Consider the following 18,510-nt stretch of genomic DNA (forward strand, 5'->3'; position numbering starts at 1 on the left):
TTGATGGTGGAATGTTTAAAGACTTTATGAAGTTTGAGATCAATCTAAAAGTTGGATTGTTTGGGCTTTGTCTTTCATTGCCTAATTTGTGTTAGTTTGAACAACTTGTACTTCCCATAGTAACCAAATTGGAACTCTACTATTATTTACAATGGCTTTTGTCATAGTACATGACCATGACTTGACCCTATTTATTACCATCTAATGTTTAGGACAATAGGGCAATGGACAATGAAGTTGAAATGTAGATGAGTGTGGTGTAGTTGTAATGGCATTGGACAAAGGAGTTGTTCATTGTTCCATCATTGTTTCTTGATTCTATATTGTTGGTTGAGTTCATGGGTGGGGCGCACTTAACGTGCGATGGCGATGGCACAAGCTCTTTGCCACCACGTGCAGAAGGACCAAATGCACATTGTGTGATTGTGAAGGAGGGCTAGAAGTAGTGTAATGTGACTTTAAGGACGTGCAATTATAAAGGAGGGCTACAAGACGTGTAATTTGACCCAACTCTAAGCACATGTGACCAATCTCTAAGGACGGTTGGGTAAAGTGCTTACAAGGTCAGGATAAGATTGTAGAAGTTAGGACCTAAAGAAGGAAGAGTAGGAGTTAGGGACCTCAAGAAGACAAATGGAACTGGGAAAAGGATAAAAAATCTGGAAGAGGACGGGCGGCTGGGCGGAGGGCGAGGGAAGGGAATAATAATTAATTAAATGGCCGATGATGCACACGGTTTCGAGGCAATATATTGAGGCAATTATTTTAGAAGGGGGAAGGAAGTACTGTTTATAATAGACACGGAATAGAGTAGGGAGGGGCGACTGGTTCTTGTTCTTGTTCTTGAGAGAGAGAGAGAGAGAGAGCGCGAGAGATGGGTGTGAGGAGTAACAGTAGTAGCAGCAGCAGCAGTGTGAGCAGGAGAAAGCCTGCAGCAGTGGGGAGCGTGGACGTGGGGCGCGGCGGCGGCGGAGGAGGGCTATTCACCCCGCCGCCCTACTTCTGCTGCCCGATATCGCTGGAGGTGATGGCGGACCCCGTCACTCTGTGCACCGGCCAGACCTACGACCGCCCCAGCATCGAGCGCTGGCTCGCGGGCGGCAACCTGACATGCCCCGTGACCCGCCAGCCGCTCGCCTCGCTGGCGCTCACCCCCAACACCACCCTGCTGCGCCTCATCCAGCACTGGTGCGTGGCGCACGGCGCACGCCGCGTCCCCACCCCCACCCCTCCCGCCTCGCCCCGCCACGTGGCCGCCCTGGCCCGTGACCTGGCGTCGCCGCCTCCCACCCAAGCCCGCGCGCTGGCCCGCCTCCGGGACCTCGCCTCCCTCTCTGACCGCAACCGCGCCCTCATCTCAGACCTCGGAGTCGTCCCGCTTATCATCTCGGCCCTCTTCGACCACGCCTCCGACGCCGCCTCCAGCCACGTGTCGTCCCACCATTGCTCCGACTGCAGCCCCGTTGATTCCAGCTCCCCCGGCCGCGTTTGCAGCCACGTGTCCGGCCAGCATTGCCTCGGCCTCTGCCACGTCGACTGCCACGTCACCTGTCACGCCGACCTCCACCTCCCCCTCTCCGCCCTCGCCTCCCTCCTCCCCCTCCCCCCTCCCTCCATCCGCCTCCTCGCCCAGCCCCACCGCCTCCTCCTCCTCTCTCGCCTCCTCTCCCATGGCTGCCCTGATTGCCGCCTTCACGCAGCCTCTATTATAGAATCCATGGCTGCCAACCTCCACAATATCAATGACGACGACGTCGTCGACCCGCAGGAAGATGACCGCACCCGCTCCCTCATCGCCTCCACCGACGGCCTCCTGCCCTCCCTATCCCGCCTGCTCTCCCACCACCCCTCCAACCCCGAAGCCTCCCGGGCCGCCGCCCGCGCCGCCTTCGCCCTCTGCCTTTGCCCCTCCAATTGGGAAAAAGCAGCCCAGGCTGGGATCGCGGAGTCCCTCCTCGAGTGCTTGCCGTTTCTGGAAAGGCCCGAGGTCGAGCGAGGCCTCGCCACCTTGGAGATGCTGTGCAAGACTGCGGAAGGGAGAGAGAGAGTGAGCTCGCATGCCCGGGCGGTGTGCGTGATGAAGACGGTGATGCTCAAGGTGTCCGATCAGGCCAGCGAGTGTGCGGCGGGCGTGCTTCTGTCTATATGCAGTCATTCTAAGCAAGTGCAGGAGGAGGCAGTGGAGGAGGGCGTGTTCACGCGGCTGCTTCTTCTCCTGCAAAGCCACTGCAGCTCCAGAGCCAAGAAGAAAGCCAGGGGCCTGCTCAAGCTCCTGCGCGACAACTGGGCCGACCATCCTTGCATCAGCGCCCCAGGCATTACCAACCTTGCTCCTTTCTAGCGTCTTGCCTAACTCTGCCATTTCTCTTAAATATTATATATATACATGTACACATCCCAATACCTATCATTCTTGACAATCTTCTTCTGCCATGTCCCCTGTTGCAACTAGTTGACCGCTTTGAAAATCTTAAGCCAATCATTTTGCTCACCCATCCTTAATAGGCCTTTTTACCTAACAAAACACCTACACACTCGACTTTTACGTGAGGGATTACATCCACGACCCTTTATCAAACTTCAGTTTGGTTATTGTTTCCTTTGCATGGAAAGCCATCTACTCCATGTGTCTCCTCTATGATTGTCAATTGGTTGATTCTCATAGGTTTTCAAGTCATGAAAAGAAATTAATCCCTCCTTGTTCATGGCATCAATGCCACTCCCACTATGGACTATTGTCCAATACTTGTAAGGCTCATAACATGTACATTAGAGAAGTAAATTTTTTTGTGTTTTTGTGTCCATACATAAATCTTCATGTACATGATGTGTGGGGGGTGAGGTGTCCCCTTCTGAGTTGTACAGAAACAACGTTCATTTTTGGGTTGTGCATATCTCTTGCTCAAGGCAAATATATATTGCATCATCATGGTAAGTTCAGCTTACTTTTGGCAATCGGCAATAGACAACTTATGCATATGTTTGTATTGCTTTGCTAATAGACTTGTTTGCGGCTTTTAGCTTAAATTGGAAATTTCCAGTCTATGGATGTGGCATGTTCTTTGGAGTGAACTAAACCTGCTCCACTTGAATACTTATACTATTGGAGTAGAAACCTAACTCATAAATATATACAAGAGATGAATATTATTTTATGAATTATGTATATAAGCTATTAGAGAAAATATGGACTAAACAATGGCCATTTAGCTTAGGAGTTAATAACTTTCCTAATGATAAGAGATTTGAGCTAGATCAATGGGGGAGAGGGTGGTGCACACATTTTATCCACTCCATTTTCCCCCTTGGGCCTAAAAGTGGCGGATAAAATTGCTTAGACTTAAGGAGGTTAGAGACAGTGTCACATGTTTGTCGGTAAACTATATCTATGGTAACCCTAAAATAAGATGAAAACTCCCTTTAGTGATGAGAAGAAGTTACAATATGTGAGATCTCAAAATTGAAGAAAGATTGGCATCCAAAGTTTCACTTGAAGGTTCTTGTAACTCCATACACCAAGATTCACAAGATTCTAGGGTGTGCAAACACACACATCCAAGGATTGGACTACTTCAGCAAATTAAATCAACTACATGCCCAAAATTCTGAATTGTGCTTACATGCACGAGTGGCCGTCAGTGAGGGAAGGGCTTGCTTGCAGGGAACCTTTTAAAAATTAAAAATTTTGCAAAGGAAAAGTGACAAATCTGCCCCGTTTATAGCCGCCAGCCCATCACTTGCTCGTGTGACGTGCTCGTAACCTGGAAACGACGTTTTGACTTGCGCCTGAAGTGCATGACCCGCGGTGACTGTGTCTGACCATGAAATGACGATTTTGATCTGCGTGCAACTTGGAATTGTCACCTAATGACCTGCGCTTGACTGCACGAGCTGTCGCCTGTTTGAAAACGTAGCCTGTTGACCTTGCGCCTGATTGCACGAGCTATTGCAGCTGTCGCTTGTCTATCCAGTGAAAGAACAATGACGAGTTGACCTACACAGACTCCGAGAAGCGTGAACACCTTAGCCACAGCTCTGATGCTAGTTTTAAGTGAGTGATGAGTAGTGGCATTTTAATCATTAGGGCCAAAAATGTTTCAAAACGACACTCGTAAGAAAATGATTAAGTTGCTAATCAGAAGAGGTTTAGAAAAGAAAAACCCTCCAAATTTGGCTGCTTAGATATGATTAATGAGAGAATATATGATTCATTTAAGAGGTCGGGTATTAAATATCTTCAATCTTTAATGGACGTTAAGTGTCATCTTTTCAGTCTTTTTCTCTTGACAATTGCAAAATCTTGTATTTTTGAATTTTTGCACCAAAAGATGCCGCTCGTTTGTGTTCCTTGATGTTCATTTTCTGCATCTCTCTTTCCTGTGTTTTTTATTTCCTTCTCTGTGATATTGTTGTCCCATTTAGGGTTCCCTATCAAAATGTTTACCATAACCTCTTCTAGCAATACAAGCATAGCCCCACCACGCAAGTATAAACTTACTATTCAGTTAGATCCTGTCTATTCATCTTGGAGGAGTATATACCATTGAGCATTGTTGGACAAGGATGAAGCTAGCAGGTTGCGATTACAAGGAAAGAAGCATGTAGACTTATGGATGGATGGAAATATTTATCTTTCGGACCCTTCTACAGGTAAGCATCCTCCTTTTTACAATATTCACAACTTCATAAGGTATGCTGGAGATGGTTGTGATGGGATGCTTGGCTATTGCATGAGGTTATATTCTGCATAATTTATATTTACATGCATGAAATGAAGGAAGCATTAACATTGGCACCAAAAACTATTTCTGAGCTAACAGACAAGGTTGATAATCTAGAAAACTCTAATCAGTCATTGCAAGAAAAATTAATGCGCTTGAAAGAAACTCCAACAGGGTTTAGACATAGAAAAATACTACTTAAAATTATAATGGACTTGTGTAGTCGGGTGAAGAAAAGGAGACTAAATCTTGCAAAGAGATGTGTCTCTAATATTTCAGGTATTAATATTTGAGAGAATGGTGAGAGGATTAAGCTTATTAAAGAAACCATGACAAAGAAGGACATTATAAGGATTCTTAAATCACCTGAAAATGTAAACTTGAGAAGCCAAACTCTGAAAGAGTTAGTGAAAGATTTAAAAGGAACAATTAAACCAGATGAAATAGTGGAGACATGTGACAGTACGGGTATTAGTCGTAGAGGTTATCGTGCTCTCTCTAACGTGTGGTTTACAAATCTTAAATGTCATAGAATAAGTGCATTTGATTTGCCTCGGCCTCTTGCAGTTTCAATCACTAGGACAACTATGAATTGTAGGATTCCAGATGTTTTTGGGGAGTATATTCATATAGAAGGATCCATACCCTATGAAAAACATAAAACAAAGGCCTTTTTTGAATACAACACATTTAATAATATTTGGATTGATCTTAAAAGAGTCCAGATTGCAATGATCCATATGTATAAATTTACTGTCCAAGAATGTTGTGGTATTTTGAAGTTTGCACTAAAATTGGATGAAGCACAGATTCAAAAGGGACAAAAGATGAAAAGAGTCAGCATCTGTATCATGAACATGGATTACAGTACTGACAAGGAGCTAGAACAACAATTTAAGATACAATTCGAGATGGAGCTTTGGTGAATTGGTGCAACCCAAGTACCAATTGAAAGTCAGGAAATCTTGAAATGGTTATTCTCTCATACATGTATTCTTGATATTATAAAGTCTCAAAGTGAAGGTGAAATGTTGATAGTCGATGGTGTTGTGGAATGGCATATGAGTGCTGACTTAAAACTATCAAATGCCAAGTAGAGAGCAAAACGTGAGCAAGAGTAGAGAGTGAGAGTCAGAGAGAGAGATGCACAATGTTCTTGGTTACAATTTGTTGTGTGTACCTCTTTAGGTTTTAGATAGATATATGGTTTTTTATTGATCAATTATGTAAAAAGCCAAATGGAAGTTGCATAGAATGTGGGGAGGGATGAAAGCCTTAGCAAATAAAAAGCTCATTTTCAAGTGCTTACTAGCCTTGCCTTTCATTGCATGGCAACCTTTGGCACATCTATGGAAGACAAATGCAACTTATGATTGGTTGAAAGTATTTTTACAAAAGGGAGGTTATTGAAGGAGGGTGAGAGTAGGGCAATATTATTTTGGAGGGCTTGGATTTCAAGAATAGTGGGTGCTGCTTGGGGTAAAAGACCAATGGACACCATTTTACAGAATAGGAGGTTGAATTCCTAAGCAATGAATTATAAGGGCTGCCTTATTTGGGCTGAAATTACAGGGAGTTAATCTTTATATAAGGAGGAACCTATCGGTGGCTGTATTATCCTAGAAGAGCTGATGTACATATACAAAGATGTTGAAGATGTTAGATGTAATGGAGGTGGATCGTGATACCACGCAATTGGATAGATACAAAGAATTGAAGGCAATGATCATTAGCAAAGAGACACTTTGTTGTTTACATAGGGAGATGAATATTTATTGAAGATGATGGCCATGATCTCTTGAGAGTTGTAGCAGATACCAATGGATCTTTTAATAGGAGGCCATCACCATGATTGCAAGAGCAATGACCTTATAGTGGGAAGCAACTCTAGCATCTTAAGAGGGAAGGATGAATATTCTGATGGGGAAGTTTTGGAGAGTCTTGTCATTTTAAGCTGGGAGGGCTTGCCATCTAGAATCTTTTTCTCTAGGAATCATAACTACTACATATCACTGCTAATAGTGGCTTTCTCTTGTGTGAAGGTGGCCCATTCTGCATGCCCATGAAGGAGGTGGCAATTGTAATGCAATTGCAATCATATGAGAGAAGACGATAATCATCAAAGCATGTAGCCGATTTGTAGGTCAATAGGCTTCTGATGGATGGAAACAATTGCCTATCCTTGGATTGTGGTGTAGGGTTGACTATATAGATTGTATTCTTGGGAGGAGAGTAACTCTTTTATTGAGGTAGCTACCTATTTGGGGCTCAATTAATAAGTTAGAGGAGAGTGGTACTTATGTTGTAGTAGGTGACAATTTTGGATTTTTTCGGGGACAAGTAGGTGACTTCTACGATTGATATATCTTTGTCCATTTTGGAGCAAGTCAAAAGATTGAAGTTGAAGCTTCCATGTTTCTTAAGCATTGTTTGTATCTAGTTCTTATTAAAGTATCAAAAACTTTATTTTAACCCCATTCATATCTTATTCTTCTCTCATAGCATCTACGATCCCTGTGTCTTGGTTCAATGCATATGACCCATAGTAATTTCCTTGATGTATCCTCTCCTTATCTAACTACAATGTTATCAGTTGTTACATTGAGCTCTCTCTTAAAAATGTTGTGATGATGAAGCTCTTAATACACTTGAGATCCTTAGCCTTTTTTGAAGGCTTATTATACATTAGGATACCTTCATATCACAATGGGTTAGAGTATAGATGACTCAAGGGATAAGGCTATGCTAAGGGTATCTTTTGCTAAATTCCTTTACTCGAGAAGTATGATTATGAGTTGGGTATTGGAAGATGTTATTTGGAGCAAGAGCTCGGGGGGTTCACTATATTATATTCTCTATATAACGTGAGTTCATGGCCTACTTATAAATATCCTAATCTATGAATTTTTCTTGAATAAAACACAACCCTTTTCTATTCAATCTATAAGTAACCCCTTTATATGACACCCTTCTGTATGTAAAAATGTATAAAATTGGTGTTTTAAAAACCCCTTATTGAGAGCAAGAGAGGGGTTACCCAACACATACAACAAAGTGTTAGCAAAATAGACATATCATTTGTGATTTTGTGCATTACAATGGGCATTTTGTATCTTATTGCCAAAGTGTGTAGACTGGTCGCCCATTTTACAATTTTGGCCAACCTATATTGTTGGGCTAGCTAGCTTGTGTTAGAAGTGCATGCATCAATGGAAGCATAAATAGATGCTATAATAAATTGGTAAATACCAGGACAAAAGAGAATAAAATACCAAAAAACACTACAAGGAAGAGAACTCGGAAGAATGTTTGGAAAATGAAATATACTAAACACGAGATAGTCATGTACAACAATAAGTCATTGGCTACATAGGCGATGGCACCAACTCTCTCTCTCCAATAGGACTTGTAGGTGAATGATTGATTGAGGAGAAGGAGGAGCTTGAATATAAAGGACAAAAATATGCCATAAATGGCAGTAGATCGACCATCATAAAATGCCTAAATAAACATCATAATGGTCATAATAAAATGTCTAAAATGCCTAGAAATGTTAGACATGAACTAGACTCACATGAGTTGACCAAACTGCTAACACCCTCTCTTAGATCATGGATGATCTGATACAATGACAATGACTCATCATAGTCCATACAACAAAGACTACCAAAATAGGACCATGGATACCCAAGTAGTGGGCGATGAAGCCACCACCAAGGTGCCTAAGAGGGAACTTGAGTGTCAATGTCGAGTATACTAGAACTTGAAAAATAGAGAAGAATCATGACATATCACTATGTTTGTCAACTATGTCTTGTAGTAGCATACAAGACCATCCTATCAAAGATGCCTCTAGACATATCTGACCATGGATTTCTTGCCTTTGGCTAATATTGCCAAAGTGTCTCCTCATATGAGCTCGAACTAGAGGTCAATACCGCTTTCTATCAAATAATAGCCCCTCATGAACCTGGATGTCAATCCTAGCTTTAAGATTCCAAAACCTGCTAAACTTCAGTTGATGTGTCAAGGACATCCCTCTTTAGAACTTGTGCACTTGTATACCCATATTGATGAGGTGTACCTACCTCATCTCACCACCTACTCACACTCCCTCTTTGGCACTAGAGAGTCATGAGGGATGTACCTACCTCATCTCACCACCTACTCACACTCCCTCTTCGGGATTGGAGAGTCATGAGGGATGACTGCTCGAACTAGAAGTCAATACCGCTTTCTATCAAATAATAGCCCCTCACGAACTTGGATGTCAATCCTAGCTTTAAGATTCAAAAACCTGCTAAACTTCAGTTGATGTGTTAAGGACATCCCTCTTTAGAACTTGTGCACTTGTATACCCATATTGATGAGGTGTACCTACCTCATCTCACCACCTACTCATAATCCCTCTTTGGCACTGGAGAGTCATGAGGGATGACTGCATCATTGATACTAGAAAGTAGGAATTCCACAGTTTGAAGAAGATGACCATGTCTACATCTTGGCCTTAGCCTTGGCTAGAGGATCCAAATTGGAGTTTGAGGAAGAGGATGACTTAGCAAAGGAGTTAGGATCTTGCTTCATCTTTGTCTTCACCTTCCTTTTGAAGCCGCTAACTCTTTGCAATCCTTACATAAATGTCCCTTCTTATCATAATGATAAAACTAGGTCTTTCACTTCTTCTTCCTGTCACTCCTCTTTGAAGCTATAAAGGACTCATTGTATCCACTAGATTGCGGGGGAAGCCTCCTGTATAACCGCAAAGACATCTCGTGCTCAAGCAACATCGAGGATGTATGTAGAAAATGACAAGTGTTGATGTTATTTGAGCTCGCAAAGCATTAGCCACTTCATTAAAATTTGGAGGATGTATGTAGAAAAATGACAAGTGTCAATGTTGTTTGAGCTAGCAAAGCATTAGCCATCCCATTAAACTTTGGAGGGAGCTTGTAGAGCACACTCCTAGAAGATGAACCTCTGGAAGGACATACTACATGTGTCAAAGATAGTCCTATATTTATGTGACATAAACCATGAAAGACCGAATCATATCCTTTGTTTTGGACTTCATCTATTGGAGCTATCCATGAAGAGTAATGTGACACATAGGTGAGGGAGCCTCGTAAAATATCTGAAGCCTTAGAAACTTGTGGGAGAATTCCTACAGGCAATGACTACCAGAAGAACTTCTTTTGAAATGCAATGAAGAAGGACAAAACATGCATGAGCATCATTAGTATCCATGTGAGCACAACTTCTTCATTATTATCCTAATCAAAATTAGTCGAAAGGGGAGTAGAATGCTCACAAGCTCTAGATACAAAGTATCATAACCACTTTTGCATAAACCAACCTTTCATAACAACACTCCATGTGAGATAATCAAAGCCATGGAATTTAACATTGGTGGAACAATAGGGGGGAGCCATCTAGAGATGATAGGAATGGAAAAGAATAGAAAGAATAGGAGAAGAAAGAGAGTACATTCAAACGAAGAGGACAGAATGTACGGTAGAGTTACATGCAATGGATAAGGTGAAAATATAGACTAGACACATAAAAAATAATACTGAACACTGTTGCCTATCCCTCCACAAGCACAATAATAATTGTAATCATCTTGCATAAAAATAGGTTAGCTTAGCTTGCTATCCCCAAAATGCAGATGGTGGACTACAAACCACTCATACTAAGAGCAAAAATGAGGGAAACATTTAGTAGAAGATGGTTCCTCATGCTAGAAAATCAATTGTAGTAATCGATAATAGGTCCAATTAGTACCAAAAAATCCTGCAAACATGAAACAAGAGAAAATAGTAGCACAAACTAGGATCCAAAAATGTGATACCATATCAAAAGTGGATGTAGCACTAGAAGCATAAATAGATGTAATGATAAATTGCTGAACATAAGGACAAAAGAGAAAAAAACACACAAGAATACTACAAAGAAGAAAAATCAAAATAATGTTTGAGAAATGGAATCCATATACCAAACATGAGATAGTTGCATACAACAATGAGTCATTGGCTGCATAGGCAATGGCATTGGTTCCCTCTCTCCAACAGAACATGTAGGTGATAATGACCGATTGAGGAGGAGGAGCCTGAATATAAAAGACAAAAATATGCCATAAATGTAGTAGATCGACCAGCATTTAATGTTGGTTGGCCAGCATAAAATGCCCAAATAAACATCATAATGGCCATAATATAATGCCTAGAAATGTTAGGCATGAACTAGACTCAAAAATTTCAGACGTAGAGTTTGTGGATATGGATGCTACAAAGTTTGAGGATGCAAATGAAATGCTGGCAAAAGGATTACAAGATATGTCTTATCTGGTGTTCAACTAGATGCATATGATCAAGAGAAGCATAAAGAAGACATTGGGATGATGCTACCACTTTCCTTCCAAGGAAAAATATACATACAAGAGTATGGTTTAAGGATCTCAATAGGGCATGACATGATTAGTGGACTACCATTTTATCCAAGAGATAGTGTGTCAGTTGGATGCATGATTGATTGGCCAAGTATGATGTGGTTGTTTGACCTAGGAGGTAGGAGACTACAATGGACATGCATGGCTAAACTAAACATGTCAAAAACTATTTTCATTGGGAGAGGATTAATGATAAACAATGCATCCAAAGTGGACTTTGATACCTTGGGAAGGGTCCTACAAAGTTTGGTTGACATTGGATTTTGTATGCAAGAGATGCATATTTGGGAAGGTCGATGTCTGGTTGGGATTGCATGTTGTTATGAATAGTTGTAGGCTACATAGAAAATTTTAGGGGTTGATACCTTGAGAATTGAGTCCTAGGGTCTTCATCAAAGTTTTAGATAGTGAAATGGGCTAGAATTTTTATTTTTAAAGTTTGGAAATTTGAGTTACCATTCAAAAGATACGAGCAATCTTTTGCAAGGTGGTCGTATAGGAAAAGTTCTTAGACATGATGAGATTGAATCTAATGGATGTAAATTATTACATGTGACACATGCTTTGATAGAGATTTTTGAGATTGACATGAGGGTGCCAAGGATAGGGACAAGGATTGAGATATGCAAGAAAAGTGATACAAAAGAGGCAGATGTAATGGAGAGCCAAGTGAAAGAACATATTAACAAGTCTCACGGCTACGAGAAGTGAGAAGATTGGTGTAGAAAAAATCATATATAAGTGATGGAAGATGTGAGAGAAGTGTCATAGCTAGGTCCTCCAAAGAAGTGTCCATACGAAGGGATGTGAGCTCATCCTGAATCTCCTCCATCCTATGGATGTGATCCCACATCATAGGGGAATCCACACAATAGAAAGTCATTGTAGCTTCAAATCAAGAGATAAAAGCCGTCCTGGTCCAAATAATGGATGCCTAGATCAAAAGAAGGGTTGCCTTGTTAGGCTGTCCAAATCTATAGCACAACATGAAAGATCAACAATAGTTTCTCCTAGACAAAACACAATGGGAGAAGGATGGAAAACTATTTGCATGAAAATGTAGGCAATGCTTGTTCCTACAAAAAATGTATTGCCTAGGATAGATGAACATGGGTAAACCTAAAACATAGTAAGTAGATTGCAAGATTGTACAAAATGCATCGTGGTGACAAGAGGCTATCCCTGTAGAACACAACCTAGTATGGGCTAAAAATAGTTGCCCTACACTTTTTGGTGCTAAACGCAAGGTCTGCCACGTGTGTGTGGCATCAAGCTAGATTTGTCATGGAGAACACACTCCTCTTTGAGATCTTTAGCTCCCACACATGGCTTTGATGTTGAGATATTTGCAATCACACCTACTTTAGACCCTTTGTGAGAAGCAGTGAGGGCTCAGGACTAGAATCCCATATGCATAGTAGGAGAAAGTACCACCACTCAATTCCTATAAAGCATTGTACTTGCACTCTTTTCTAATGCAATGATAGTACTCTTTTCTTTCCAATAAAGTGTCATGTCACTGTCAATACACAAGATTGTGTTTATGAGTCCAAATCTCAATCTTGGAACCTAATTCAATTGTGCAACAATTTGTCCTAGTCAGGGTCAATGTCTTCATGAGTTTCTTTTTCCTCTTTTAACCTCCATAGCTTTTGCATCTGCCATGCTCTAGATCCCACGTATTTCCAATGGTATCAGAGCTCAGTTGAGCATGGCCCAACTCTCCTTTCACTCCTCTCAGCTCCTTTCCATCTCAGCTCAGCTCAGTTTGAGTACTAGACCCTATCTCCAACTTCATTTGCATTCCTACCTTCAATGAAGCTTCCATGGCAGCCATAGCCAGCAGTACCCTATCAGCTTAAAGCTTTCATATCTCTCTCCACAGGCCAAATCTCTTTGAACTTCCTTATGGAGAAGTGTTTCTCTACTTCTAGAGCTCCTCCTTGATATCTCAATCATTGAGATTGGGCAACTATAGCTTCAACATTGCCTCTTTTCAGAGTTGCTACCATAACTGTGTCTGTGGATAGCAGCTCATTTTTCCTTCATTTTCTCTCTCCTGCCACTTAAACCAAGCCAAGGCCACTCTAATTTGAAGTTTTCAGCCAGTATTCAACCATCAAATCAGCAAGGAGGGGAAGCTATCAAGAGTTTTTGAAGATCATCAAGTCAAACTCAAGCAACAAACATCAAATTTCAAACTAGTATCTTTTGATACTTCATTGCCATTGCTTATGTCTTTTGACACATACAAAGATCAACTCATTGCTAGTTATTCTTAGTCATTTGAAGCTGATTTTTTGCTGGTCTCTCAAGTCGAACATGGGCAAAGATTCTCCAACTGCCCGTTTCAAAGGAGTCGGGTTTCATACCTGGCAGACCCACATCAAATTGATCCTGATGAAGAAGGGCCTCTGAGCCATTACCACTGAAAAAAAAAAGCAGCCTTGTGATGTGGATCTTGCTGTCACTTAGCAAAAGAATGATGATAAGGCTCACGCCATTATCAAACTGGAGCTAGACGATAGCTATATCCACCATGTGGATAACTGTGAGACCTCACAGGATACATGGAAGAGACTTGACACCTTGTTTGGTGCATAGTCTAAATCATCAAAGTATGGTCTCTTGATTGAGTTTTTCAGGCTTGAAATGAAGTCCAACACATCATTTGCCACACATCTAAATTACATGGAAGGACTTCTAACCCAACTTGCAAGAATCAACATTAAAATGGAAGAAGATGTTTGCATCGGTGTTCTACTTAAGAGTTTGCCTCCTGAATATAATAATGTATCAACAACTTTAATCAACATGCCAAATCCTGAACTTGTTGATATCCAAGCATCACTGTTAGAGTAGGAAAATAAGCTAAAAACTAAGGAAGAACCAAGTATCTCTAGAGATGAGCATGCATTATATGTTGGCAATAGGTACAAAGGCAAGAAGGATCAACTCTTCTATGACTTCTGCAAAAGGACCGGACACACCGAGAAGTTCTGCCACGCCAAAAAGAGGTCCCAAAAGGTCTATCTAGTTGCAATCAAAGAAGAAGAAGAAAATGGAGCAAATGAAGAAGAAGAAGAAGAAGAAGACCACCAAGAGAAGGACAAACCTTATCAGTCCTTCTATTCAGATAGACTTTTTTAGTTTTGTATTTCCTAGCCCTAATGCCTCAAACATAAACTTGTAAACTCCTCAGTTATCCTTGTACTACAGCCTCTGTACACTTTGTGAGGTCCTTGCTACAGCCTCTGGATGTTCATCATGTTTGTGGTACCCACACTTAGCCTTTTCTATGACAGCTGGTGTTTTTGCCATGTTTATGGTGTGCCCACACTTTGTAGGTGTTGCATTCACTAAAGCCTCTACACAGTTTGTACTTTTGGTTGTGATTGAGAAGGGGTGTTGAGATATTTGCAATCACACCTACTTTAGTCCCTTTGTGAGAAGCAGTGGGAGGGATTAGGACCAAAATCCCATATGCACAGTAGGAGAAAGTACCACCACTCAATTCCTATAAAGCATTGTACTTGCACTCTTTTTCTAATGCAATGATAGTACTCTTTGCTTTCCAGTAAAGTGTCATGTCACTGTCAGTACACAAGATTGTGTTTATGAGTCCAAGTCTCAATCTTGGAACCTAATTCACTTGTGTAACAATTTGTCCTAGTTAGGGTCAATGTCTTCATGAGTTTCTTTTTCCTCTTTCAACCTCCATAGCTTCTGCATCTGCCATGCTCTAGATCCCACATATTTCACATTTGATACCATGTGAGAGTATACAACAGAAAGATGAAAGTGAACACAAAGAGGAAACAAAGAGAGAATGCATGAGAGAGAAGGAAAAATGTGACCACAACAGTTAGCCCCAACATAGACTAAGGCTCATAGGCAGGAGATGACCATACAAGGCACATGGCTGCTAGCATAACTACCCTTGGTGGTCATGCCAAATGGAGTGTCTCCTTGACACCTATGACCTTTGGGATTTTATTTTTGTTCCTATACCCTGACCTACCATGGATCCCCATATACATATGGCATTAAACCATGTATTGCTAGAAAGTTCTATTTAGAAGCTACAAAATCTCTTTGCTTACTATAGAAGCATCCTATGCTAGTGAACTCCTATGTCTCTTGCCACCAAATACCAAGTTCCCAACCCATCAAGTAGATGCATCTAAACTTATTAGATCAAATATGTGATAGAGAAAGAGATATGAATATATACATAGGCTTTTAGAAACCTAAGGAAGATGAGTCTTCTCCAAACCTACCAAATGCTTCAATGCTCTTTGTTTTTGAGTCTCTCCACCTTTGCCTCTGCTACTAGCTTGACATGCTCCTAAACCATCCACCCTCATATGCATTGTTAGTGCATGAAGCTTGCTATAACTCAAATTGACTTATCCATGAGGTAAAACCTTTTTTATTGGAATCCTAAGCCCCTAGGATCAATGTAAATTCATGAGCATTATCTCTTTATTAAGGCATTATGTATGAGATAGAAACTCAAGGAAGTTACTATTTGTATATTCTCTACATCATGTGTGTTCAATGCCTATTTATAAATATCCTTATCTGTCATAACCCTTTTCTATTCAATCTATAAAATAACCCCTTTATATTACACCCTTCTATATGTAAAAAATGTATAAAAATGGTATTTAAAAAATGCCTTATTTTGAACCCATGTGATGGACACACATATTTGTGAGTAACTTACTCAAGGATAGAAATTGTATGGCAAGAGAATCCCTCTCTATGAAAATAGCTTTCCTTATTTAGAAGAACACATGGACAAGCCTGCCAAGTATAGCCTTGTGCTAGTGAGAATTACAATTTGAGCTTTTGATGAAGCGACATCTACCTAAAGGCAAAGGGGTACTAGTATGGATGGGTTGCCAAATCAGGCTCATCTTATTATTTTTCCTTATGAATGATGTAGATTTTTGGCTTTTGCACCAACCTTTTGGAGTTCATCCCATAAAGGTCAACTTCTAGACTCCCACTTTGGATTCCTATAGATTAGCTAAGAGATCATGCACATCTTTATAGAACAAACCAACATGAAAAATAGGCTAACTTTCACACTTCAATAGAATCAAAATTATTCATTCATTGAGAAATGTACCATGCAAACTATTGTATCATTGATTGCATGATGCACAACACTATTGGATGCAAGGAATCCACTATCACCACCATTGGAATCTTTCATACCATGTTGACATTCCTAAAAAGTAAGTGAGCAAAAATTTAATGAAAGAAAGAAGGTTCAAACCATAGAAATTCATTCAAAATGTTGGTGGCCTTCATGTGCAGCAACACTATGAAGCAGATCTTGAAAGCTCATGAGGGAGAACTTAAAGAAACATCACCATACCCTTTTCCAAATATCTATTAGCAAAGTAAGAAGCTCTCCAAATCAAGAAAGTCATATTTTTGATTCTCCAAAACATTTTGAACACATTTTTACACCATATTCAAGTCCATTGCATCAAGTTGAGTGCAGACAATGCATGTAAAGATTTCATCCTACTGATGCACCTTAATATTTTGAATTCTTGCAAATCTACTGATCCTATTGTAACACCTCACCATATTCAGGCATGCCATTTTCCAAATATTGTGTTTTGCATCAATCATTTATAAACATGTAGAGAGAGGTGAAACATTATATCAAAACACACACACACACACACACACACACACACACACACACACACACACACACACACACACACACACACACACACACACACACACACACACACACACACACACACACACACACACACACACACACACACACACACACACACACACACACACACACACACACACACACACACACACACACACATGCACACACATGCACACATGCATGTACACACGCACACATGCATGCACATACACGGACATGCACGCAGACATACACGTGCACACACACACACACACACACACACACACACACACACACACACACACACACACACACACACACACACACACACACACACACACACACACACACACACACACACACACACACACACACACACACACACACACACACACACACACAAAGAATAACAAATGCTCTTGTAATTAATATAGTTAGCCATTACAAAAAAATAGAATCAACAATGCATACATACCTCTTTTCCACCACATCAAATCATCACTCATTCAAACCCCAACAATGACAACATCATATAGGATGTGATGAGGTATAATAGAGCTTGAGATGGATTTGATTGTAAATATTTGCCAATGGAGGAGTATCTCCACTACATACATGTAAGAAATATCACAAAAACTCATAATCAATAGCCCCCCCCTTGCCCGCCCAAGGAAAAAAAAAAGAAACTCATAACTATGCCACATCCACTATGATATGTAGTAGATGAAAATATGAATATTCTCTCATCAAAATGACACCTTCATGTGCACATGTGTATCAACTTGTCCAGTCCCACAAGTGATACTACTCAAGCATACTCAAGCATTCTCAAAGGTGAACCAATTGTTAAAGTCATCAACCTTCCAAGCAAGTGAATCTACTCATGGTTACATAGAATAGTAGCCCCCCCACATTCTAGATCTCACTCTCTCTTTTGAACACAAGGTTGAAATATTTACACAAAGTCATATGTGCATACATATGAAAACCAAATAATTAAAGTGCAATTCACAACGTACTAAGTGCCAGACATAGAAATGCAAAGGCTTAGAATGATAGTAATCCTAGAATTTGTCTCAAGTCCAAAAGCAAAAAGAAAGCCTTCAAAATAATTGGAACTACCATGCAACGATGATCAAAGTTTTGTCTAAAATAAGATTTTTATCTACCTCAAGAAGAAACTACAAAATTAAGAGAGAAAGTTGATCATTGAGGCCCTTCCCATTGAGGTGCTAGCTCCCCTTAGGTAGTAGAAGTAGTTGCAACATCCCATCATGGAAATCAAACATGAACTTGGGTAGCTACATCAAATTAGCACAGCTTTGCTACATCCCATCTAGAGACATCAACTACCATAGCTCTGTGAGGTGCCCGCCCATCGGCTTTCCAGACACTCTTTTAGCGGTCTATCGAGAAACGAATCTAAGCGTCGCTACCTGGCACTCCCAAGGAATGTTCCGAGTTTTGTCACCTAGGGTTTCTTGAATCCGCCTCGCAACAGAACGTTCACCCACTAGGATCGACCTGAAATTTGGGTTCCTAGTTGTCAAGGTCTCCTGTTAGCATTCTAGCGTCGGGTATTGGACATCCTACTTTACGCAGAGATACCCAACCCGAAGCAGATCTATGCCGCACTTGGTTCAAAGAGAATGGGA

General features: G+C 40.9%; 1 protein-coding gene across 1 annotated transcript; it reads left to right on the top strand.

The window, feature by feature from the left end:
- The first annotated feature begins 805 nt into the window (after positions 1-805).
- On the top strand, positions 806-2,826 carry LOC148029782 (U-box domain-containing protein 25-like). Its single transcript, XM_087687129.1, has one exon. It carries the CDS (start codon positions 875-877, stop codon positions 2,339-2,341), a length of 1,467 nt encoding a protein of 488 aa, XP_087543255.1. The 5' UTR covers positions 806-874; the 3' UTR covers positions 2,342-2,826.
- Positions 2,827-18,510: the final 15,684 nt, after the last annotated feature.

This window comes from Lygodium microphyllum, chromosome 10 (genome assembly GCF_053477565.2).
Source record: "Lygodium microphyllum isolate KBCC chromosome 10, Lygodium_microphyllum_v1.1.10, whole genome shotgun sequence".
Lineage (NCBI taxonomy): Eukaryota > Viridiplantae > Streptophyta > Polypodiopsida > Schizaeales > Lygodiaceae > Lygodium > Lygodium microphyllum.